The following is a 26,881-nucleotide window of genomic DNA, read 5'->3' as shown; positions in this document are numbered from 1 at the left end:
AAATCCATTTCTGTGAGCAAGAACTCTCAAGCTGTACCGACCTGTGTTATGAAAGATTCGGTTGCTGTCTATGACAAAATGGAGATACTTAATTGTTTTAACGAGCATTTTATATCTTCTGGCTCTCTATTTGACTCTGCTTGTTCTGCGTCTGTGAAACCCTGTACTGACATTCCAGTGTATACTGGTCAGTCCTTTAACTTCGTACCATTCTCTGTTCAGGAAGTTCATAAAGCCCTAAAAACATTAGATCCTAGAAAACCCTCAGGACCTGATTTTATTGATCCTTACTTTTTGCAATTGGCAGCTGATTTTGTAGCAGGGCCTCTTGCTTATCTTTTTAACCTTACAGTGGAGAATAAGGAAATTCCTAGGATATGGAAATCTGCTTTTGTTCTCCCTTTATTAAAAGGGGGTGATTCAGCTATTTTAAACAACTATAGGCCAATATCTAATTTATCGTACTTGCTAAAACTCTTGAAACTCTTGTGAGTGTTCAATTAAAGGAGTTTCTATACACAAGTGACATTTTGTCAACATATCAATCAGGTTTTAGGAAAAAACATAGTACCATCACAGCTGCACTGAAGGTAATAAATGACATTTCTGTTGCACTGGACAAGAAACAACATTGTGTATCACTCTTTATTGATCTGTCCAAAGCGTTCGACACAGTTGATCATGATGTTTTAAAACTTAGACTTCTTAACTCAGGACTCTCGGAGCAAGCAGTCGCTTGGTTTCAAACTACCTTAGTAATAGGTCTCAGTGCATTAAACATGATGGTTTATGTTCTGATATTGCATCTATCTACAAGGGTGTTCCACAGGGCTCTGTATTAGGTCCACTTTTATTCACTATTTATATTAATAATCTGGTCAAAACGTGTCAGATGCAAATTTTCATTTTTATGCTGATGACACTGTTATATACTGCTGTGCGTCAACTCTTGCAAAGGCCACTGAATACTTGCAGAATGCTTTTATTGTTTTCCAAAATACCTTACTTCAGCTGAAACTCGTCCTAAATGCAGAAAAACTAAATGTATGTTGTTTACCAACACTAGGAACAGGCCTAAAAATATCCCTTCTGTTGTCACTCTTGAGGGAAGTGATATAGAGATTGTAAACTCTTATAAATACCTGGGTATTTTGATTGATGACTCCCTCACTTTTAAGCCACATGTTCTGTACCTGGTGAAAAAGCTGAGGCTAAAACTGGGTTTTTATTTTCGAAACAAGTTGTGCTTTTCTTTTAATGTAAAAAAGAAACTTGTTGCCGCCACTTTTTTATCTGTGCTAGATTATGGTGACCTATTGTATATGCACACCTCTGCTCAGTGTCTTCATAAGGTTGACACAGCATACCATGCTTCCTTGAGGTTCATTACAAACTGTAAAGCTCTGACTCACCACTGTGAGCTATACTCTCGGGTAGGATGGCCTGCTCTGGCCACTCGTAGGCTCTGTCACTGGTACTCCTTTATATATAAGGCAATACTTGGTCTGCTCCCATACTACCTATGTGTCCTAATCAAGCAGAAAAGTGCCGGCAACTACTCTTTGCGTTCGCAGGACTGTTTTATGCTAACTGTCCCAAATGCCCGTACGGAAATAGGAAGGAGGGCTTTTGTGTATTCTGCTCCCTCGGCATGGAATATCTTGCAAAAGGTCTTGAAACTAAATGATTTCATCTCGCTTAATGCTTTTAAACTCAAAATGAAAATTGAGACAGATTCTTTAAGCTGTAAATGTTTTTAATGTACCTGGCTACGACACTCACTCCTAAATGTTGTCTTCTTTTGTGTTTCTGTCTGTAACTATGTTTGTATGTATGCTGCTGCCTGTCTTGGCCAGGTCGCCCTTGAAAAAGAGATTCTTAATCTCAATGGGTTTTTCTCCTGGTTAAATAAAGGTTAAATAAAAAAAATTAAAAAATAACAGGTCTGTGATGCCCAGCTCCAGGGCTGCATGCGTGCACAATGGACAAGCGTTTACAATTCTCCTCTGCTCAGAGAATTGTAAACGCGTGACCATGTAGAGACAGAAATTAGTTGTCGACGGCGCAGAGTAGACACACACTGATCCACTCATTGTGGCGCGAATGCAGCCCCGTACATCTAAGGACATCAGCACATGTCTACTCTGCGCCGCCGACAACAAATGTCTGTCTCTACTAGGGCTGAACGATTAATTGCATTTGCGATTTAATCGCGATATGATAGAACGCGATTTTCTAACCGCAACGTTCGCGATTAAAAAACGTGGTCACAAAAAAAAAAAAAATGTAAATATTTTTTTTTTTTTTTAAGATGGTACATTTTGCACACAGTGTTTAAAAAGTGCATGCCTAGTGTTTATACTTAAAATTTACTTTTTTAAATTACTTAAATGCAGTGCAAAGCCACCGATTTGTTGTTCTTGTTTCTGTAATGAGCAGTTCAATAAAAATGTAAAATGTGGGAAAGAATATTTTACACTAAATGTATCTAATATTGTGTTGGTCATATTTAAATCATTCCATGTAGACACACACTGATCCACCCATTGTGGCGCGAATGCAGCCCCGTACATCTAAGGGCATCACAGACCTGTTATTGCTCCATCTCATGAGGCTAAACGGTACTTGTCCCTCTTAGAAGTTGAAACGCCAGCCGCGAGGGTTCGCGTAACTATTTAGCATGGAGGAGTCTCGTTTGTCATCGGTATTAACCAGAAGAGGACGAGTCCCCGCGCACCCACTGTCCCTTCCCCACCACACCGCCCTCAGCTTGGGAAGAGTGGCAGCCCGAGTGCGAGAAGCCTCCCCCACCGTGCGCTTATCATAAGACAAACCCACCTCAAAGATGCACTTGTCTTTTTCTTCCACCTGTTCGTTCGTTAGCTCCTGATCCCAGGAGAAAACTGCAAGGGTAGAAAGGTCAGGGGTTTGAGAGTGTATTGTAATGGTACAATTAGTCTTATATAAAAGACACTTGCTCTGTATTCATGTTACAATACATATTTGTTCTGTAGGACATTATTCTAATCCCATGATGTCAGTGTTAATCTGTTTAAAAAAAAAAATATATATATATAATTTGTTCAGCTTTCATCGAAATATGAACAAGGTTGGATGTACCCAATGTTGAACCTTTACCTTGGATTTTTTATTTTGCTCGCTCGTTGAGTTTGCGCACTTGTCTTTTCTTCAACCTGTTTGTTCGTTAGCTCCTGATCCAGGAGGAAACTGCAAGGGTAGAAAGGTCAGGGATTTGAGAGTGTATGTAATGGTACAACTAGTCTTATATAAAAGACACTTGCTCTGTATTCATGTTACAATACATATTTGTTCTGTAGGACATTATTCTAATCCCATGATGTCAGTGTTAATCTGTTTAAAAAAATATATATATATATATAATTTGTTCAGCTTTCATCGAAATATGAACAAGGTTGGATGTACCCAATGTTGACCTTACCTTGGATTTTTTATTTTGCTCGCTCGTTGAGTTTGCGCAACTTAGTCTTTTCTTCAACCTGTTTGTTCGTTAGCTCCTGATCCCAGGAGAAACTGCAAGGGTAGAAAGGTCAGGGATTTGAGAGTGTATTTGTAATGGTACAATCTAGTCTTATATAAAAGACACTTGCTCTGTATTCATGTTACAATACATATTTGTTCTGTAGGACATTATTCTAATCCCATGATGTCAGTGTTAATCTGTTTAAAAAAAAAAAATCTATAATTTGTACAGCTTTCATCGAAATATGAACAAGGTCAAAGACAGAGCTAGCTATTGGATATACCAAATGCTAGCTTCAAGGGCTATAAGTGACACAATCTGAGGCTAATCTGCCATTCGACATAAATATCAAGTAAATGCATAATATGGTATTTCGGCAAAATAGTTGAATATAAATCTATATGTACCACAATGTTCTAACATTAGATCAATGATGGCTTCCTCACAGCTAACATCCATCAGACGGAGCTAGCTACATTGGATAGACCTGATGCTAGCTTAGCAGCACAGGTCAAAGATGAGTTTACCACAACTTTACATCACATTTCACCTTTCGTTTACCTGATTCTGATTCTAATGTTAGCTACAATCAGGGGACAAACAAGCTAGCTAGTTAACATTCGTACATTAGTTGACCTTACCTTGGATGTGTTTTTCGGTGAGTTCGCGCAGTTTTCTATGTCTTGTCTTTTCTTCAACCTGTTCATTCCTTAGCTCGTTCAGTTGTGAAGCTTACAGGGTTGTCGTTGCCATATCCAGCAGATGTCAGTCTCACGTGCGAGCGTACAGGGCAAGGATGTTAGCATGAAGGTCATTTCAGACTTGTTACAACTATCTTGAAGAATTAATGTCAGCCTTAAAAACGTCTCTTAGAAATTGCACACACGTTTTTATACTTTAGTTTTATAATGTATCAGCACCTCTGGTCAGAGGTGGTAGAAGAAGCCTATTCTCAAAACTGTGTAAAAATAACATTTAGTCATCTAGCAGACGCTTTTGTCCAAAGCAACGTACAAGGGAGGGAACATTATAAATAAAAGATGTGCATTCACAATTTTAAAAGTAAATTAATATCAGCATGCCAGATTACAGATTTTATCTGTAATTAAGACAGAAAAACACCGTTATTTTTATGGTGATTACGTGCTTGTGATATTATGGTATTTTCCCGTGAATTTGAACAACATTTTATATTTTCACAGTAAAATTGTGTGTTTTCTACTTATTATGACAGTAAAAAATAAAGTTATCTACTGTTTTTTGATTAAGGGTAATTCAATGTATTTTCTACGGTGATATGCTGTTTTAGATTTTACGGTCTTTTACTGTTGCTATTTGACAGTTTTTTACCGTAATTTCTACGATTTTTTCTTACAGTGTAGGAATAACAATACAGGGCATTTCATGCACTGTAATAAGTATAAGAAACGAAGGAATAACAATACAGGGCATTTCATGCACTGTAATAAGAAGAAGCCTAGGAATAACAATACAGGGCATTTCATGCACTGTAAATACGACAAAGCCCCCTGGTGGCCGAGGCCCTAGGCAACTGCCCGCCTTGCCCAAAGGAACACATCGCCCCTGATAATCCGGCACTGCTACGCAGTAAAATCAATTGCGCAATATGATATAGGTTGCCATATTGACAAATGGGTTGAATATGGTATAGTGTATTTATTGTGTAAGACATGATTGCGTTTCATACAGAAATGACATAACGGAAGGGGGCGGGAGATGGGTCAGAGAGTACGGGAGAAACCCGGGAAAAACGGGAGAGTTGGCAGGTATGGTCTGCGTATTAGAGCGTATGGGAAAGTTAACGAAAAGTAACAGCCCCATACACACATAATGAAAGGACTAAAGGAGACATCAATTATTTTTCCCTGGACAGCCGTGAGTGTGACGACAAAGGAGAGGTCACTCCAGAGACTGTTCAGAAACCGAAACACCTCAACCAAAAACCTTTCACTTCCAGTCTCCAAAGTGAGTGTTGTCCCTTCTCCTCTACATGGGTGAGAGCAGATTGGATTGTAAACATAACTGTTACTTGTTGTAAATGTTACTTTACTTTCTTTGATGTTATAGCTTACATTAGATTTCATCAAAGGGTTTAAGTTCATTTTACATGTTCATTTTGTAACTTCAGTGAGACTTACTGGTATAACTAGCATTAGTATAGGGGGGCTTTGCAAAACGACACCAGCTCGCTCGTAATGGGGCGCGGCTTTGGCGACAACGTGCCATAGATTCAGGAAATGTTGAAGCAGTCTCAGTGGAGAAACTATCAGGTAATAGGCTAGTCAGTCTTGATTTAAAACGGTGGCTCCAAGGCGCACGGTACAGTGAGTGTTGAAAGTAAACGTAATTTTGATCATAATGTGCATGTCTGCCTCGTGTTAATTGTGATTATAGATTCTAATTTAAGAAAGTGAAATATGTAAGGGATCATGTAAAGTCCGCTGGGTATTGGACAATAAATCCCGACAGGTGGAACAGGACCCCGATGCGCAGCGGAGATGGTATGATATGAAAGATGTGAATTATCAGCACAAAACCCGTTGCCAATGGCAGCGGTCATTCATTTTTTTGCAGCGGTAAATATAAAGAAATATCAGACCTCCGAACGTTATGGTAGCCCATTCAATGGCATGCGACTCTTTCGCCCTGAAAGGAGTTATTTTCCAATAATGACCAGCGGACTATACAGTACATTATCCCTTACTTATTACAAGGCTCTTCAGAATGTTGCCAAAAAAGCTCCATTGATTAAATATATGGAAGAGTTTAATAAAGCTAACGTTCCAGTATCGGTGTATGTCAACTCGTTCTATAGAGTTCAATAAACCACGCGCCTGAAAGGCTGTACACGCTATAGGAACGACAATTCCTCACTTTATACTGCATTTCAGAATCTTGTTCTACACCTTCTAACAAACAGATTCGGCCCATACATAGAAGGGATACACATTCTTGTTTTCCCAGCCTCACTAGTTTTGCTGTGTCAGTGTATGTGAATGTGGCCTCTAGTGGGCAGTAGGCCACACGCCTGAAAGGCTGCGCACGCCAACTTTTATTTTAAAATCTTGAAAACGATCAGATTTTGCATTGTACCTCTCATATTTAAGCATATTCAATTTTTTCCAGCCTGTCACCTTTTTCCATTCTGGCTGAGAGCGTTTATAAGAAAAATGGTAGACTGCTGAGATAGTGGCCCTTTTGTGAGGTTGACCACAAAACTACAATGAATCACATGAGGAGTAAGTCAGCAAATATTCCCCTCCAAAATAATACAACAACTACAATAATCCATACAGTTATGATATGACTGCTTTTGCTACAACAATTGATCATAATTTACTGACATGCATGTCTACCCCCTACTATGGTTGATAAATAATACATTTATAATTAATAAAATAAAAGAATATCGATTTGATGCCCATGATCCAGCTCTTCTTTCGGAAGGAGGCTGGCTGAACTGAACTGATCAGATTGAATGATAGGAAGTCATCAGATTGAATATGATATGTTTTAAAACTCTTCACTGAATCCCATGCGTTTCTCTCTGTGTAAGGTATTTCATGAGGAGATGATTGTTGATGATTTTCATGTGTCACATCATGTGACGAGTGGGAAATCCTCCACCATAAAAACACTGCTAATTGTGAGTAGATTGCCAAATTGTTGATCATTGCTGATGCTAAGCCCACAGTTTCATGAAGGGTAATGGTTTTTATCTGTAGCAATATCATATTTATCAGGTTCTGCAACTGTATGCCACGCAATCCAAACTGGTGTTTCTTTTTGTTTCACTTCATTATAACTTATATTATACATTATGTTGTTATTCTCTTTTATTATATTTCTCTATTTGACATGCACTGTCTAATATAGTGTTTTTGGGTGTTAATATATTAATAATTTCTTGCACAGATAATACTACAGTGTCGATTTGTTGCTGCTACAGACCCCAACTGTCCGTATATCCCAATCATTAAGGAGTGGGTAAGTTTTTATGTGCTGATAAAGGTGCTGTTACAAAAAATTAAATTCAGCAGTGGACACTGTAAAAACTGACAGTTTTGTAGATAAATGTAATTACGTTGAAGGTGCTGTCCTTGATTATAATCCATTACACTTCTCATCACCAAAAAGGATCAAGAAGATGTCGAGGACGATAGTGAGGAAATAAGTAAATAGGTTAAATATACGGTTGATTTTGACACAGCACAAGTCCCCTAATCTCTTCCGCTTTCTGTACCAACTTGTGAGCTAGGCCTAGGCCCTACTGAATGTAGTCTACAATATGCCTCCCTACCTGCCCCCTTCAAAAAAAGAGCTAAACTTAGACAAATGGAATCAGTAACGACTGTCAATGTCTCATTTAATAACTTTGCCAATGATGTGTCTATATTTTAAACATATCTCTATAAGCTTAAAATAGCCTAACTTTTTAAAGCTAAATGCTGATGACTGAATAGACGCTGAATAAAATATAATGAAGGATGGGAGCGTACCCTTGCATTTAACATTGACAAATGTATTGTTGTTAAGTCGTATTACAAATTACGATGCTTTTGGGAAATGCTCCGAAAATCTAAGATGATTCGTAAGAGTGATTTACTACTTAGGCTTGCAACACGTTCTGGAAACCTAGCCCTGGCTCTGTAAACAGGGAAAACACAGTGGCTCAGACTGAGTCATACAATATTCAAGGATTCCACCTTTAAAACTAATTGCAAGTCTGTAATTTAGATTTCCTGGGATACACAAATGCTCAGATTTAAAGGAAAACCGCAACAATTTGCCACTTTGTAAGGTACGCTTTTGTAGGCAAATAGTTTTGGTATTATCTTCAAATACACTTTGATGGTATATGGTCATGTGATAGACAAATAAGCACACCTGTTGTTCCCACTAGCCATGCAGGACATGCACTATATAGTTGGTGGTGTCTGCAAGGTTTTTACATGCCTTTTAGGTAGTTAGCTTGCTAGTTTTAGATCAAAGCCCCTTACTGCTGCTTTAAAGACAGCCAGACTACCATGTTATGCATGTTGTTTGGATCATATGTTTCGCTAAGGGGTAGTAACCAGGGACGTGCGGTCAGGGAAGGCAGGGGGGGCAGAGCCTCACCTGTCATCATGAAAAGTAAAAAAACAAATAATGATAAAATAAATATTACTATTTCTCTACTGATCTGTGCTATAAATGTAATTTATGCATGATTCCAATCATTTCGAGCATTTTTATAATAAAAATCGCTGAATTTGCGCATGTCCTGTTCAAACAGACAGGAAACAGTGAGACGGTGAGGCAGCGACGAGCTGTGCCTCTGTCGCTACCTGATGGTAGTCCTCTACCCGATGGTAGTCCGCATGCGCACTACCCGATCAGTCGCCACTTTGCGACACTGTAGACAGCGGAATACAATCGCTGGCTAAAGCTGATGGAAGTTCGTGAAAGACGGTATACTTTAAGAAGTTTGGTCATTGTATACAGCTGTAAGTTCTTAACGTTTGTATAATAAAGAAGTAAAGAAGTTAAAGATATACTGGATATCCTCTTTTGTTCTCCCTGTCAAGTTCTATTGGCTAGCACATCAATGCTTTATTTGTTTTACCTACTGCTATATTTTCTCACTTCTTCATTATACAAACTATTTGCCTTTTACCCTTACTCCGTCTCCACACTTTTAATAATTTAATATTACATTAAATATACCCACATTATGCGTTAAGACAGCCCCATATGTTGACGTTGAGCCTTCTGCCGTAAACCTTTTGTGTCTGAGCATGCGCGATGTGCGGGACTACTATCGGGTAGAGGACTACCATCCGGTAGCGACAGCCTCATCTCAGATTGCGCAATCCATCACAAACTAGGTTGAGCGCATGCATAGTACCTATTTAGTCTTGCTGATCTGACATAAAACCGCAGTGAAAAAGCACAGAGTTTCTGCAAACAGTACCTCTGCCTCAATGAAGGGGCGTGCACGAGCCCACCGATCGGGTTTATGCTTGTTCTGCGTTGCTCTTCTTCTACTACACCTATATTTGACATTGACTGCAAAAATGGAAGATTCTATAGCTAAGTTAAAACATTTCTCAAAACTGGACTTTCATTCAAAACGTTAAGTGATCAATAATGGGAGACCAAAAGGCGCTTAAAGGTATGCTTCAAACGACGGGACAGAAGATAACTTGATCGACTACTCACATTCAAAGCCAAATTGCTTTGAAAATGTTTGGAACCTCAAGAATAGATTTGGTTTTGGACGTACAGCGGAGACTAAATATTAGCAATGGGCTTCTCACCCTTCATTCGCTAACATTATATAGATATCAGAGCCCTTGCTCCGTTGATTTCCCATTGTTTTTCTTAGGATTGTTTAATGTCTATGTGAAGCCATTTAACATCACACAAGAGGTTGTGATCACTTTGAACCCAACACTGCTTTTTATTGGTGAGCTGATTTTGAGAAATTAAACTTAAATTGCAGCTAAAGTTGTGTTTCCTGGTTGCTATGGTTATCTAGTTGCTATGTTAGCTAATTAGCTAGCTAATGACACTTAATAACCTTAAACGCTTTAAAGCAGCAATACGTTTTTTGTTCCAAAACCAATAAGCTAACTACCTAAAAGGCATGCAAAAACCTTGCAAACACCACCGACAGCACAGTTGACACTGATAGAAGCTTGCCAACACACAAACTGGTGCCTTTTGGCAGTTTAACTGGCAATGTCATGCGAGAAAGCTTTCTTCCATTTTTGCAGGGTGTACCAGCCTGTTACACAGAACTACATAAGGCATATCCTGGATGGCTAGTGGGGAAGACACAGGTGTGTATCTGTCCTTCACATGACCATATGCTATCAAAATTCATTTGAGGATGGTACCAAAACTAGTTGCCTATAAAAACATATCTCAAAAAGTGTCAAATTGTTGCATAGTGTTACTTTAAATAGAAGAGTTCAATGTGCATGAAATGATAGCTAGTTATCTAGCTGATGTTATAGTCTCCTCGATTTAACTCTTAAAATTATAATGGGAAAAGGTAGAAACCCTCAGGGTGCCTGTGCAACTTCGTATCAAAGAGATCATATTCATGAGTGCATATTCACACATATTAACACGAGCTCATCACAAGCTAGTAGCTGCCAACTGTATGTACCTTACCTATGTGTAAAGAATGCTGATATGAAAAACAACCAGTAGTCAATGTGCAAGCTGCCAATTGAATGGTGATTTAAGATACTCTATTGGGTTTATATATTTGTAAATCTGACTCTGAAAGAGTCAGTGCCTCACCAACCACGACCCTCACCGCACGTCACCGGTAGTTACAGATGTTTATATATCTTATATGAGGTTGTGTGGAAGCACATTGTACTTTTTAAAACTTGTCAGGCTTCAGTGTTGCACAGTGGAAACACTCTTCATCACTGAAGGTAACTATGCATTTCTACAATGGATTTATGTGGTCATCACAAATAAATAAACAAATACATTTGACATGTTTATGTCCTATCATTTTCAGGCTAATAGCATCCCCAGAGATTTTCGATTAGAGATTCCACTCGGCTGTGGTGATAAGGTGACATGTCTCTGTGCAACTGCTTAACAATAACCTTAGACGAGAGGCTAATAGACTTACAGATGGTTTTGTTTATTTCCAGATCAGCTGTGACGATCTCCTACGGGCCCTTGTTAACAGCTACTGCATGAACAGGAATTGCAGTGATGATAAGCCCAATACGTCTTGCAATGAAACTAATAAAAAAACAAAGACGTTGATTTACTGCTTGAATGATAATGTACGCTATTTGATCATTTCTATAGAATTAGATAAATGTGTGTCCTTTAAAAACATGTCAGCACTTTGACAACAATTGAGTTATCATACATGGCTAGCAATATGACTATTTATAGAATGGTTAACATTGTTTCAGTGAAATTGACTGTCTAGAACATTCTTTCGGCCGTCTTTCTGTATGACACCAACAATATACCGGAGGTGCCTACAAAATCCAGATTTACTTACTTACATCGAAAACGTTTGCCTTCAAAGTCAAATGTAGGTACATGTTAAGAGATACACTAAGGCCTGGGGTCATTTCATATATGTCATGGATTTTCTTGAAAACAAATTATGTGAAAACGTCTATTTAATTCATGAGATCATGCAAAATCCTATAGCTCTACCCCAAATTATTTTTGCCATATTTTGTATGTGTATTTCTAAGCCTCACCAACTGCTTATTTTTCACTAGATTGGGTTGGAATTTGTACTGAACATCCAAACCCCTAGGGATCATTAGAACATCCAAACCCTAGGGATCATTAGAACATCCAAACCCTAGGGATCATTAGATCAACAGAACATCCAAACCCTAGGGATCATCAGAACATCCAAACCCTAGGGATCATCAGAACATCATCAGAACATCCAAACCATAGGGATCATTAGATCATCAGAACATCCAAACCCTAGGGATCATTAGAACATCAGAACATCCAAACCCTAGGGATCATTAGATCATCCGAACATCCAAACCCTAGGGATCATTAGAACATCAGAACATCCAAACCCTAGGGATCATCAGAACATCATCAGAACATCCAAACCCTAGGGATCATTAGAACATCCAAACCCTAGGGATCATCAGAACATCTAAACCCTAGGGATCATTAGAACATCCAAACCCTAGGGATCATCAGAACATCATTAGAACATCCAAACCCTAGGGATCATCAGAACATCTAAACCCTAGGGATCATTAGAACATCCAAACCCTAGGGATCATCAGAACATCATTAGAACATCCAAACCCTAGGGATCATTAGAACATCAAAACCCTAGGGATCATCAGAACATCTAAACCCTAGGGATCATCAGAACATCCAAACCCTAGGGATCATTAGAACATCAGAACATCCAAACCCTAGGGATCATTAGAACATCCAAACCCTCGGGAACATTAAAACATCCAAACCCTAGGGATCATTAGAACATCCAAACCCTCGGGATCATTAGAACATCCAAAACCTAGGGCTCATTAGATCATCAGAACATCCAAACCCTAGGGATCATTAGAACATCCAAACCCTAGGGATCATTAGAACATCCAAACCCTAGGGATCATTAGATCATCAGAACATCCAAACCCTAGGGATCATTAGAACATCCAAACCCTATGGATCATTAGATCATCAGAACATCCAAACCCTAGGGATCATTAGATCATCAGAACATTCAAACTCTAGGGATCATTAGAACATCATCAGAACATCCAAACCCTAGGGATCATCAGATCATCAGAACATCAAAACCCTAGGGATAATTTGCAACATGTATTCATGGGAATAGCTGTTGCGGAATGTTTTACAGTAATCAAATAAATCATAAATCATTTAAAAAATGAATATCTCCACTAGTTTTTACTTTCTTGTAGTATTGATGTAGTTCTATCACATCTAAAAATTATGGTCAGATATAAATTGCTGTACAGTGTTCTAATCAAATGAGGGTAAATGTTGGTAGGTCCATTTAAATTATGCTAGAATAAAGATGCTGTCAGACATGTGCGTATGTGCAAACAACTTATGCTTACCCCTTTCCTTCTCCTTTCCCTTTTGGACTTCCATAGTATTCTATCTCCTGCCAGGAGCCCCTAGGGTTTCAAAACCCAAGGATATATATGTTAGTGAATGATACAGATTTCACCCATAACATTCAAGGTTAGTGACCAAACAGGATTTACTGATCTAACATATTTAAATAGTTCATAATTAACATGGGTCTTCTCATTTCAGGTTGTCTCATGGACAAGGTGCCAGGTAAGATTAATTTATTTCTGAACTTTCCCAGTTTCTACAGACAAGAAATATCCCTACATCATGATGTTGCCATTGACATATTTCACCATTGGGATGGAATTGGCATTGGCAGTGTTAGATTTATGCCATCTGTAGCACATTGAGGATTGGCCAGAAAGCTCTATTTTGGTCTCATATGACTACAAAAATGGATAAAAAAACTAGAGACGTGGAAATTGCAATAACAACACACCTGTGAAATATACTTTAATGAAACTTTTCACATCATAATATATCAATTTTGATGATGCACATTATATTTTTACTGTGATTCTGGTTCCAGGGAAGCTTTTCAATGTCAAATCGAAAGCTTCTCGCTTGACAGTCGACTTGCACATACATTCATGGGACATACAGTCATTTTCTACAGTTTCTTTAGTTATTGAAGGTAAACAGACTCAGGTCTGTCTCTATAGTGATCATGTTGTCAGACACTATATTAATATTAATATTAACATTATGAGCCTGTCAGTGGTGAAAACAAGCAGTTTACTTTGACGCAGAAGCTTGTCCCATTTTGCGGTTGCCGTTCTAACGTTCTAACTCAATACTGGACTGATTTCGATCGTGTTTGTCCCTAAGTATTGTCCTTTAATGCTGAAGAGGGGAAAACAAACTAGGTTCACACCCACTTGACCTCCTTTCACAATTTCTTTAGAAAAATTAGCCAATCACCATTGAGTGTTGTTCCGCTCTGACTGGACTGTGAAAGAAAAAAAGAGGATGACAAGGATACCATGTGCAAGGGAGTAAGCCCTTTTTGGTTAGTTAACAAGCATGAGAAAACAAGAAGCTTTGCAAGAAACTTGGAATAGTATAAAGTAGGCCTATACTAGGAATGTACTTTATCAGCACCTGTTTTATTTGTGTTCCATTAAATCAGTTGTACACAGTGGCAAATTGTTGCATGTGGCTGTGATTATTTCTTACCAGATCTCTGAACTCTGAACCAGTATGCCATCAATCTAGTGACCAAAGGTCTATGGCTTTAGAATTGTTCCAGGAATGACTGGATGCATGGCTGCATACACAAAGGACCTGTTTATTAGATAGCCTCAATGTTTGTAAACTCACTGTAATGGAAAGGAATTCCATTTCAAAGTTTCACTAATGATAGTTGAGACAAAAGAGTGCATTGCAGAATAGTACCTGCCACATATGGAAATGCTTCTGAGAGGTTTCTGCTCTGCTCACAGAGTATGTCTATATTAAGCGTTACTTATCTTCAGATCTCTCAATTCACAATCAATATACTATGATTTTTAATCACCAATAATCTTCTCAGGTACAACAGCATCCACCACCTGTACTATGACCACCACCACCACGACATCTCGTAGTAAGTCTAATAATGCTTAATTGATTTGAAATATATCTCTTGGTGACTAATGCAGTGTTGATTTTATCACTGCGTTCAAGAACATACTCTTGCACACCATCATACATGATTAGTGTAGCAGTTGTAAACTGGCTGACATGAAATAATACTATCTTTAGGTGTGTCAGTATGTGTGTGTGTGTGTGCAGGTACGTGCACAGGAATTCTGAAGGGCCATTGCTCTGATCTGAAAAAAGGGCAACCCCCCCCCCCCCCCCAGCAAAAAAAAAATCACATGGACTGTATGGAAAACTGAGAAGAACAGGGTCTTTATTAATAGTAATACATAAAACACTCAAATACAGCAATTTATTTGAGCATGGCATCATTCTGTGGAGAATATTCCAGCCAGGGGTCATCATTATACCAGTGGGTTTGAAAAGAGCGCCCTTGGGCATTTTATGGGAACTTTATGGGAAAATTTGATGAAGGCCTGATTGTACTAAAATCTGTATTCATGGATTTTGCCATCTCAATATCCTCCCTTGTTGGCATCCTATCCTGTAGTGACTGTGTCGTCTCTCCTTTCCCTGTTTTCCAAGTCTGTTCTGTTCTCATCTGGGTCTGGCTCTTTGTCTTTGTCTTTGTCTGCAGTTGATGTACTGGGCTCATCATCTGTCCAATTATATATTATTGTTATTACCATTATCATTACTATTATAATGCCCATTAGAAGCAGTGGTATGTGGGGGGCAATGTGGCGCAAGCAGTAGCCCCGACCATATACGGGCTTGAACGCCCACGCAGGGGCGGTTTTAGCAAATTGGAGGCCCTGGGAAAAGAACAACCCCCAACCCCCAAAAAAAGAAATCCACCAAAGCAACAATCCCCTCCAACCCCACACCCAACCAGACACACACACACACACACTTAATGTTATGTGAAACTGACATTTATTGTGAGTATATGACTTAACTAAACAGTTGTAAATTATTTGAATTATGAGGTTTTGAGTGCAGTGTAATAGTAGTGTAACTTTTTGATTACTTTATCAAAACAATGTAACTTGTAATTCTTTATACTTCGGTTTCTGAATGTTTTCAACTGAAAGTTCCGAATTTGTACAGGTCCTGTTTTAACAATTTCAATTCTCTCTCTATCTGTAAATTTGTCACGCCATAATACTGGGTCTTCACTGATCACTGTATCACCATTGGTGTTACTCACATTGTTGACATCACTGCTCTCGTTATCATCCAGCTGTGCTAGATGACCAAAGCAGTATCATGTGCGTCGTCAGTGCAGGTGTCAGTGTCCCAGATATGGGCAGCTGTGGTACATGATGGCTCACCGTTTGTAGAAGCAAAGCAGGCAGGGCTAGTTGGTGCTGTAGTGGCTGTTTGTATGCTGCTGCTAGCATTAGCTAAACTTGGCTCAGCAGCACTTAAAACATTATCAGATGAACTCGAAACATTATCAGAAATTTCTTCCACTTCCACGGACGAATTCCTTGATTGGAGATATTGTGTTACCGTTAAAGTATTTTTAAAAGCACATAATGCCAGGAAGACAAGTTTCTAACATTCAATAGAAAAAAAATGTATTTGAGATGAACAAAGGTGATGGCATCTGACGAGAAATCACGAGCTAGAAAGGCATTACATATTGATGTTTCATTGTACGTACATAGTTCTGAAGACTTCACGTTTACCTTGTGATTGTAGAGGGTTAATATGATCACAGATAGTACACCGCCCCCAACTTCTTCCCATGTCTTTAACACAGAACAATTTAGTGGTAAGTACCTCTCATCTGCAGTCAAAGACATCCAATCCAAGACACTCTCTTTTTGCTATCATATTTTTTTATTCAAGTATTGTTCTGTAATGTTTTAACATTCAACATTAACAACATTACTATACCCATGACACCCCAACACATACTACACCCCCCATATGGGCCATGTCCAGTCACAGCTGTCATCAATAAAAGGGAACATTCTTGTCTGTTTTGATTTAGTATGATAGATTCGACTTTAAACTGTATCAGGTTGAGACAGATACACAAGGTTGTTCCATAAACCTACTTTAAGTGCAGTTCCATGTTGCATCAGACATCTGTACCCAAAGCTCTTCAGCCAGTTTAGTTCTGCTTTACGTTGCAGAAGAGTTTTTAAGACAATATCCAAAACTGAAATAGCTGGTAAGATGGGGGATGGTTGAACTAAAGGTCTGAATAAAGTGACGGACCGGAGAGCATCGGAATAGGTTTAATGTTTGTAGTTTAAAATTTCAGCAAGTTTGTGGAAACTAGCAAACAGACCATCAATGTAAAAGTCATTACATCTAACAAGCCCAACTCTTTGCCACATGATCCAATCTAGCTGCAGGGAAGAGGTTGTTTGGGCTATGCATGGACAAGTCTTTAATGCTGAATTTCTGTCTGACTTGTGCCCATATTTTGAGAGTATCAATATAAAACTTTTTTTAAATTATTTCAGTTTGTGTATCAGTACTTTTTGAACATTTTCAGCTGAGTTTAACAATACCGCAATAATACTGATAATCATTTTGGTGACTATAATCGCGATGTTACATTTTCATACCGTTTCATCTCTACTCACGGAGTATGTCTGTTTGAAGACTTGCATACCTCTCAACTCACAATCAATATGCTATGATCTTTAATGACCAATCAATATGCTATGATCTTTAATGACCAATCAATGTGCTATGATCTTTAATGACCAATCATCTTCTCAGGTGCACCAACAACAGTTACCCCCGGCAGTACACCCACCTCCTCCACCCCCACCACATCTTCTAGTAAGTTGACTGATTGCTTGCTTGGAAAACATATCTCTTGCTAACTGATGCGGTACAGTGTTAATCACTGCTTGCTAACTAATGCGGTACAGTGTTAATCCCTGCTTGGTAACTAATGCGGTACAGTGTTAACCACTGCTTTCTAGCACATACCCTCCCTTGTCATGCTCTCATGCACGAAAAGTGCAGTTGCAGGCTGATTAAAGTGAAAAATAAAAAATGTTCCGGTGTTTGTGTGTGTGTTTGCTCCATGGCCTCAGAAATGTTCAAGGACTGACTGGAGGCTTGGTTGCATGTTTGTAGCATTGTTTCATTAGTATTAGTTTGCTTAACTTGCTACCAGAAATCATGAGCTAGAAAGGCATTACATATTGATGTTTCATTGTACATAGTTCTGAAGACTTCACGTTCACTTTGTGATTGTAGAGGGTTAATATGATGTGTTTATCAATGTTTGTTTTAGTCATCACAGATAGTACACAGTCCCCAACGCCTTCCCATGCCTCTCACACCTCAGAACAATTTAGTGGTAAGTACCTCTCATCCGCAGTCAAACAACTCAAAGACACTCTCTTTTTGTTATCATACTTTATCATACTTTTTCAAAAGAACGCGTTCATTGAACACGTTCATTTTTATGAGAACGATGAACTGAACGCAACTTCATGACAAATAATGAATTTGAACAGTGAACACGTTCATATTATCTGAGGTCTAGCTAAAACATTACGGAATGTTTTCCTTCTAGCCTACTGAGGAAAGACGCTGTCTAAATCGAATGCTTGTACCATGTCGTTGCTCAGTCGTTAAATTGCCCAGACAGACCATGTTTCGGTAAATTACCATATTTGGTAATTGCGTTGGTCATGTGACTCCACTTCTCACGGTGCAATGTTTTGATATTGCTTCACGGCATATATAGATGGAGTAGCAGTTAACTTCGGGCATATTTTCACATAATTACAGTGCATGAAATGCCCTGTATTGTTATTCCTTCGTTTCTTATTCTTCATCTTATTACAGTGCATGAAATGCCCTGTATTGTTATTCCTTCGTTTCTTATACTTATTACAGTGCATGAAATGCCCTGTATTGTTATTCCTAGGCTTCTTATTCTTCTTATTATTATTCTTTGTACCAAACTTCTGCGCTTAATTCAGCTTGAACCGCTTAACTTAGAAACTTCGTTCAAACTTTGTTGCTTAGGTCTTGTTAAGGACACTTATGCTATGTATTTTTCATTTTTCTAAACTTTATACTTTTTAAAATATTAAAGAAAAACTAATACAATTTCTCCCATTGACTTACATTGGGCCATTATGACATCATAATAGGGTCTTTAAACTGGCTTGCACCTGTGCTTCACTGACACCTGCGCCAAGGTTCCAAGGCTCCTCTTCTCTCTGTCCCTCTCCATTCAACTGTATAACTAGGAATATTATTCTTTCCTTCTTCCACTCTTCTTCTTTCCTTCTTCCACTCTTCTTTCCTTCTTCCACTCTCCTTTCCTTTCTTCTTTCCTTCTTCCACTCTTCTTTCCTTCTTCTACTCTTCTTTTCTTTCTTCACTCTTCTTTCCTTCTTCCACTCTTCTTTCCTTCTTTTACTCTACTTTCCTTTCTTCTTTCCTTCTTCCACTCTTCTTTCCTTCTTCTACTCTTCTTTTCTTTCTTCACTCTTCTTTCCTTCTTCCACTCTTCTTTCCTTCTTTTACTCTACTTTCCTTTCTTCTTTCCTTCTTTCTTTTCTTCTTCCACTCTTCTTTTCTTTCTTCACTCTTCTTTCCTTTCTTCTTTCCTTCTTTCACTCTTCTTTCTTTTTCTTCTTTCCTTTCTTCACTCTTCTTTCCTTTCTTCTTTCACTCTTCTTTCCTTTCTTCACTCTTCTTTCCTTTCTTCTTTCCTTCTTCCACTCTTCTTTCCTTCTTCCTCACTTCTTTCCTTCTTTTACTCTTCTTCCACTCTTCTTTCGTTCTTTCACTCTTCTTTTTTTTTTCTTCCTTTCTTAACTTTTGCATTTCATGCACTGGTATTTCCTTCAGGAAATGCATTTTCTAGTTATTATTCTTTGTACCGAACTTCTGCGCTTAATTCAGCTCGAACCGCTTAACTTAGAAACTTTGTTCAAACTTTGCTGCGTAGGTCTTGTAAAGGACACTTATGCTATGTATTTTTCATTTTTCTAAACTTTATACTTTTTAAAATGTTAAATAAAAACTAATACAATTTCTCCCATTGACTTACATTGGGCCATTATGACATCATAATAGGGTCTTTAAACTGGCTTGCACCTGTGCTTCACTGACACCTGCGCCAAGGTTCCAAGGCTCCTCTTCTCTCTGTCCCTCTCCATTCAACTGTATAACTAGGAATATTATTCTTTCCTTCTTCCACTCTTCTTCTTTCCTTCTTCCACTCTTCTTTCCTTCTTCCACTCTCCTTTCCTTTCTTCTTTCCTTCTTCCACTCTTCTTTCCTTCTTCTACTCTTCTTTTCTTTCTTCACTCTTCTTTCCTTCTTCCACTCTTCTTTCCTTCTTTTACTCTACTTTCCTTTCTTCTTTCCTTCTTTCTTTTCTTCTTCCACTCTTCTTTTCTTTCTTCACTCTTCTTTCCTTTCTTCTTTCCTTCTTTCACTCTTCTTTCTTTTCTTCTTTCCTTTCTTCACTCTTCTTTCCTTTCTTCTTTCCTTCTTCCACTCTTCTTTCCTTCTTCCACTCTTCTTTCCTTTCTTCACTCTTCTTTCCTTTCTTCTTTCCTTCTTCCACTCTTCTTTCCTTCTTCCTCACTTCTTTCCTTCTTTTACTCTTCTTTCCTTTCTTCTTTCCTTCTTTCACTCTTCTTTCTTTTCTTCTTCCTTTCTTAACTTTTGCATTTCATGCACTGGTATTTCCTTCAGGAAATGCATTTTCTAGTTATTATTCTTTGTACCAAACTTCTGCGCTTAATTCAGCTCGAACCGCTTAACTTAGAAACTTTGTTCAAACTTTGCTGCGTAGCTCTTGTAAAGGACACTTATGCTATGTATTTTTCACTTTTCTAAACTTTATACTTTTTAAAATTTTAAAGAAAAACTAATACAATTTCTCCCATTGACTTACATTGGGCCATTATGACATCATAATAGGGTCATTAAACTGGCTTGCACCTGTGTTTCACTGACACCTGCGCCAAGGTTCCAAGGCTCCTCTTCTCTCTGTCCCTCTCCATTCAACTGTATAACTAGGAATACTAATAGACACCTTCCATACTCTACTTTTTTTTTCTCTCCATCTTTCTCTCTATCCCTCTGTCTACTTTCGCTCAAACTCCATCTCTCTGCTTCACTCAATTTTCTCTCCTTTCTTCATTCCTTCTACCACTCTTCTTTTCTTTCTTCTTTCTTTCTTCCACTCTTCTTTCCTTTCTTCTTTCCTTCTTTCACTTCTTTCTTTTCGTCTTTCCTTCTTCCACTCTTCCTTACTTCTTCCACTCTCCTTTCCTTTCTTCTTTCCTTCTTCCACTCTTCTTTCCTTCTTCTACTCTTCTTTTCTTTCTTCACTCTTCTTTCCTTTTTTCCACTCTTCTTTCCTTCTTCCACTCTTCTTTTCTTCTTCCACTCTTCTTTTCTTTCTTCGCTTCTTTCCTTCTTTCACTCTTCTTTCTTTTCTTCATTCTTGTTTCCTTTATTCTTTCCTTTATTATTTCCTTCTTCCACTCTTCTTTCCTTCTTTTACTCTTCTTTCCTTTCTTCTTTCCTTCTTTCACTCTTCTTTCTTTTCTTCTTCCTTTCTTAACTTTTGCATTTCATGCACTGGTATTTCCTTCAGGAAATGCATTTTCTAGTTGAACGTTGCACTTTGTTGAAGTTGTGTGCGTCCATGTACACGTGAGTTTGACTTTGTAGCCTACCTTGTCATTATGTGTTTGTTATAGTTTAGCTTTCTCATAATTGTTACGAGCACTGTCACTTAATTAATCTAGCATGATGCACTGTTCGTGAACTCGCTTAGCATAAGCTGCTAATGTACAAATACGAGTGTTACAGGGTTTACCTATGCTAACTTTTGCGCGGTCTTTCATTTAGTGTACATGGCCTTGTTGATCTGAGATTAAGCCAGTAGCATGGCATTGCTGAAGAGGTTAAATTATTACCTTTAGTTCCCTGTATAATTCATTATTTAAATGGTAGGCTACTACACGGCTGTGTATTAATGTATATTTTCTGTTTGTACTTTACTTTCACTCACACACACACACACACATACAAACATACACCCACCTACAATTTATCCCATTCATTGTTGTTAATGCAATACAAAGAGTGAAGAATCAAACTGAATATCCAAGTCTCCATTCTTTTCCATTCTAATCGGATGACCCTCAGTGATTACACATTTCCCTCTATAACAGTACCCGTATAATTTCTGCGATACCTAAACCAACTAACTCCACTTCGCCCTACATTACCCATGAATCATCGCACACACATGTATACCAAACAAGCAACGTATTCCAAGGCAACAGCTCTCGGTGTCAATATAAAAATGGCAAGTGAAAGCGAAAACAGAGGCGCAGACTCAGCGAGTAGGCCTACATCCGATCCACCTTATTATTATGTGCAGGATTTTTACACACTGTCTGATAAAGTTTCCGACAGTAAAAAATCTCACCTTTCTGTGCAAATTATGTCCTCCTGAAAAATTAGCAATAATAAAAAAAAAAAATGAAAATGAACTGAACTATGAACTAGTTCAGAATTTAAATGGTGAACTATGAACGTGAACGATTCATGTTTACTTGTATGAACTGAACTTTGAACTAGTTCATGAGAGGTGTGAACCTGCACAACACTGTCCATCCCAACCCAACACATACTTCCCCCCAAAGGGAGGGAAGAGCAGGAGGATAATACATTTGTATAGTGCAAAACAGTCAGGTCCACTGCTTAATCATTAACTCTCTTCATCTGATGGGAGAGTCTTATGTACAACTTCAGGGGATCCAGATTTTCAGGAATGATTTAGTGATTTAGATGATCCTCTTATTTGATCTAATTTTAGGAATAACATCAGGTCACTAAACCAGAGTGTTAGTGATGTTTTTGGCCGTTTAGTGTTTTTATATCCCCATTCCTGAAAGCGTGATACCATATCCTTAGATTTGGCATCAAACTCTTGGTCACAAATTCTCCACTCGTTTGAACTAGCCATGAGACATTTCACGTTCCCTTTTAGCCAACTGGTATTGAAGCTTCTGTCATGAAGTATGGTATTTCTGTTTGTTGCTCTCCTAAATATAGATGTACACAAAATCCCTTGATTTAAAGATAAGATATAAAATGTAAGTGCTCATAAGACCTAAAAAATGTACGCTCTCCTTGCTGTACTCCAGAGACAGCTTGATGTTAGGGTTAATATAGTCCAAACCCTGTAGCTCTGTTTCTGAACAAGACCCAAACAGATGGATCATCATCAATGTTCAGTCCCCATCAGATGTACTTCAAAAAGCTGTTTCTGTCATGGTTTAACACAAGGTCTTCTTACCATGTACCCAGGTGTAGGACCTCCATAAGAAGGACTATTGAAAGCCCCCCATAGCACACTCCTTTGTCTGTTTAAAGAGGACCCATTATGCATCATAATTTAATTTTGGTCTCTTAGAATAGATTTACATGCTTCAGTGTTACAAAAACAACTTTTTTCCTCAGACATATCTATTCAACCTCTGTCTGAAAGAATCTATCAGAGCTCCTGTGACTTTAAGTCCCCCTCTCCCATCCCCATTCACCCAATTCTTGGATTTTGAAGTATCCACAGTTTTTGGTAGACATTGAAATGACAGCCTCACATATTTATTCACTCAAAAGTACATACCCTCCAGGTTTTATTCACTCAAAAGTACATACTCAGTGGGTGGTGTGAATCAGATATGGTGAGCAATGATTTTGCAATTACTCTGTCGCAGGGCACTTGCAGCAGTTTTGAATCTCTCCAAACACACTCATGACCTTTGTTATCTCTGTGTGACAGTGTTTTGCTCAATGTGTTTTGTGCTTCAGCGACATCTGGATCTCTGTGTGACAGTGTTCTGCTCAATGTGTTTTGTGCTTCAGCAACATCTGGATCTCTGTGTGACAGTGTTCTGCTCAATGTGTTTTGTGCTTCAGCGACATCTGGATCTCTGTGTGACAGTGTTCTGCTCAATGTGTTTTGTGCTTCAGCGACATCTGGATCTCTGTGTGACAGTGTTCTGCTCAATGTGTTTTGTGCTTCAGCGACATCTGGATCTCTGTGTGACAGTGTTCTGCTCAATGTGTTTTGTGCTTCAGCGACATCTGGATATGGTATGCTGGTCATACTGTTGACATCTCTGGGTTTAAACATAACATTGTCATGGTTGTTACTGAAGCAGAGAAGCCGCCACCAACAGCAACCCATAAACCTAAGTCTAGACTATGGTTAGTACTCTTTTGTATATATATATACAATGTTGTATATGTCCGTCCGTGTGTGCGTATGTGTATGTCAGGGCCATGCACACACATTTTAGGGGACAGGAGCTCGAGCTACAAAAAGAGTGTCCCTCTCACCAACAGTATTTATTTTTATTTTCATAAATAAAGTAACCTACAGGAACACATCTTTAATGTTTATTTTCATAATTAAAGTAACCTACAGGAACACATCTTTAATTAACCTACAGCAACACATCTTTAATGTTTATTTTCATAAATAAAGTAACCTACAGGAACACATCTTTAATTAACTAGATTTGCATTGCCTAAAGGAAATACCAGTGCATGCAAAGCAAAAACATCTAAATCAATATAAATATAAATCAAAATATTTGAACATTTGCAATTCAATATGTGCAGAGAGAGGCATTACATATTGACAAGACAAGGACCATGAAGGTTTCTTATTCCTATGTGTAAGTTTGATTTGCTCTCAATGGACTGTGTTTGATGTGTGTTTGTCTCCCCCTCGGCAGCATTCATGTGCATTATTGACATATAGTGATGTGAAAGTACACTTTCACTTCTCAAATCATTTCATTCTGACACAGTGTACACTGTAACTTCGGATAAGTTGAATTTACTTAAAAAATGTAGGAAACCGATTGCCTTAAAAAAAATAAGTTGATTAAACTTGAAAATTAGCAAAAATTGATTTCACTTTAAAACAATTGTAATATTAATTGCTTTGCCCAATTATTCCACATATCTTAATCTAGGGTTAGGATTAGGGTTAGCTACTACTATCTGAAGTTAAAGTTAGTAAAATGTTTGCTAACCTAAAGCAGACACAACATATCAACCAGAAGCTGCTTATTAGCATTAGACGAAGGACAAAATAATTTTTTTTACATATTCTCATATGCTTTTTTTTATGACTTCTGATCAGTGGCGACTCCTAGAGGACACCTGGCCTCCTCAAAATAAAATGACTTGAGGCGTGAACATTTCTATAATAACAACAGCACGTAAAATACTTTTTAATTAAACATTTCATGTTATTATATTCCAATTTTAATTAAGTGGCCTACCTTATAATTTATGGTGATTATGGTGACAGGAAAGCTTTTGTAAGGTCATAAGGTTGTAGGTTTCTCATTTAACAGTACCCTATTTCAGACTTATATCTTTTTGCTTTTGTTTGCTTTTTTGAGGCTTCAGTGTGATTGTAATGTGATTGAATGTGACTCAGTGAGATAACCTTTGATCACTGTCTTTATTGTGTAAACACTGCATAAGGAGTGACCATTATTGGCCTGTCTTTTCAGTTGGAGCTCCTGGAGAAGCTGAAGCAGAGTCGTTAGCGGGTGATTCCCTGCCCTAGAACTGGCTGCCTACTCCAGTGTTCTAGAGACATCAGTAACAGTGTTCCAGAGACGGCAGATGGATTACAGAGGACGGGCCTGCTGTACTCCCAACACTGTCTCCATGAGAGACTGCCAATCCACCAGTCTGTGACTACAGAGACTGTTACTGTCAAACACCTGCATCAGGACACCCTCAGACCGGTCTTTGGCTATGGACTAGAGACCTCAACAGGAGAACCAACCTCAGTCACAACATGAGCCCCACACCATTCCACAGACATTGACAGACCTGCATGTGAAGCATGTTCAGATACTATGGCACATTAGGGCCCGTTTCACACTGCCTGCGTTGAGTGTGTGTGGTGGCTGCGTTACCTGTTGATTTTCATGTCAGTGCCCTTGCTAACAGGTTAGAACATGCACAATGCTTGACTGAGATGTGCAGTCATATCGAGTCGAGTTTCAGTGTGGCGACTATTTGTTACACGTGAGATAAGATAATCTCAGTAAAAAAGACATGTTGACATTATACCACCAACCAACATTATAACTGGCGTCTTTCATTGCAGTTTCGAGGTATGGGCTATATCGCACAGACATGACAGAAATATAAATGTCCCTCTCTCACTTATCATGCTTATAATATAATATAATATAAGAGTATAATATTCTCTAATTAATCATGTCTGAATTGTGTCTTGTTTCTTTCTGACTAACTATTGAGTTTGACATAGTTCATGTTTACAAATGATATGTTGCGGAGAAACTAGCAACGATCCACAAACAGGCGTCGAGAGGCTGAATGTGAAGTTTATTTGTGTTATCTAAACTTTTACGCAATCAGAACTTGTTGTGTGTTTGGTAGCACTCCCAACTCCTGGGGGGTATTCGTCGTAGCTCGCTAAGCGGTTTAGCGAGCTAATTTTCAGGCTAAGATAAAAAAAACGCCCCTCTTTTTGGTTCGTGGAAGCAACTTTTGATAAATCACCATAGTTACATATCGATTAGCACTAACCTGCTCCAGGGCAGGCTAACTTAAGTGTAGCTGGATAAGTTTGCCACACCCCCGGAAAAAGGAGGGATCCCATTGACCAAGGACTGATATTAGAGTTAGATTAGCGGAGGGAGAGAGTTCTTTGCGATCGCCAAGATCCATTATTCTTGTATGAGCGCTACCGATTCAGCCGACAAGGAATCATTAATTTACAAGACCTTCTCGAGTCATTTATTGCAAACACCACAGTCGAACATTGACTGTCTTTAGTACACCATAGCATATCATTATTGTAGAAAATGATTAAGGTGGACTCATGATAAGAATAGAGAGAAATACAGACAATTTATTTTCACTGCTTCAATTTATTGCATTTGTTATTAATACATTTAGTCATTTAACAGACGCTTTTATTCAAAGCGACTTCCAAGGAAATGTAAAACTACATCGAGGAAGGAGGTGAGGGGATTTGAACTAGCAACCATGCAGATTCAAACCGGTAGAGGAAACCTCTGTGCCAGTGGACACTTGCCGTCAGGTATTCATACATAGATATCACCC

At 38.4% G+C, this 26,881-nt stretch overlaps 2 protein-coding genes across 13 annotated transcripts in view; one reads left to right on the top strand and one right to left on the bottom strand.

The window, feature by feature from the left end:
• The window catches only part of LOC122133219, a 20,458-nt gene extending 17,563 nt beyond the window's left edge, over window positions 1-2,895 (bottom strand). The window contains exon 1 of the mRNA XM_042708899.1: window positions 2,839-2,895. The gene's annotated coding sequence lies outside the window, so the exon portion shown is untranslated. The remainder of the gene's footprint in view (window positions 1-2,838) is intronic.
• A 2,175-nt stretch (window positions 2,896-5,070) lies between these two features.
• LOC116220852 (mucin-2-like) lies at window positions 5,071-26,011 on the top strand. 12 transcript variants are annotated; one of them, XM_031569804.2, is made up of 14 exons: window positions 5,071-5,289; window positions 5,397-5,517; window positions 7,080-7,169; window positions 7,439-7,510; window positions 10,282-10,347; window positions 11,046-11,102; window positions 11,185-11,322; window positions 13,156-13,246; window positions 13,322-13,345; window positions 14,670-14,723; window positions 17,465-17,527; window positions 17,991-18,056; window positions 23,834-23,962; window positions 25,288-26,011. In XM_031569804.2, the coding sequence occupies exons 1-14, from the start codon at window positions 5,240-5,242 to the stop codon at window positions 25,341-25,343; spliced, it is 1,077 nt and encodes a 358-aa protein (XP_031425664.1). In that variant the 5' UTR covers window positions 5,071-5,239; the 3' UTR covers window positions 25,344-26,011. The 12 variants fall into 12 exon arrangements, with proteins under 12 accessions (XP_031425664.1, XP_031425682.1, XP_031425677.1 ...); XM_031569843.2 differs by lacking the exon at window positions 5,071-5,289 and adding an exon at window positions 6,650-6,762 and having other exon boundaries at window positions 5,352-5,517; XM_031569842.2 differs by lacking the exon at window positions 5,071-5,289 and adding an exon at window positions 6,650-6,762 and having other exon boundaries at window positions 5,353-5,488.
• Window positions 26,012-26,881: the final 870 nt, after the last annotated feature.

This window comes from Clupea harengus, chromosome 1 (genome assembly GCF_900700415.2).
Source record: "Clupea harengus chromosome 1, Ch_v2.0.2, whole genome shotgun sequence".
Classification (NCBI taxonomy): Eukaryota; Metazoa; Chordata; class Actinopteri; order Clupeiformes; family Clupeidae; genus Clupea; species Clupea harengus.
The sequence above is the reverse complement of the archived record's forward strand: the minus strand, read 5'-3'. Positions and strand labels throughout refer to the sequence as shown.

Coding starts and splice junctions, on each gene's coding strand:
- LOC116220852 (XM_031569804.2), top strand. CDS start 5,240: ATGGGTCAGAGAGTACGGGAGAAACCCGGGAAAAACGGGAGAGTTGGC. Junction 7,511..10,281: donor TCCCAATCATTAAGGAGTGG/GTAAGTTTTTAT, acceptor CCATTTTTGCAG/GGTGTACCAGCCTGTTACAC. Junction 13,346..14,669: donor TCTCATGGACAAGGTGCCAG/GTAAGATTAATT, acceptor TAATCTTCTCAG/GTACAACAGCATCCACCACC.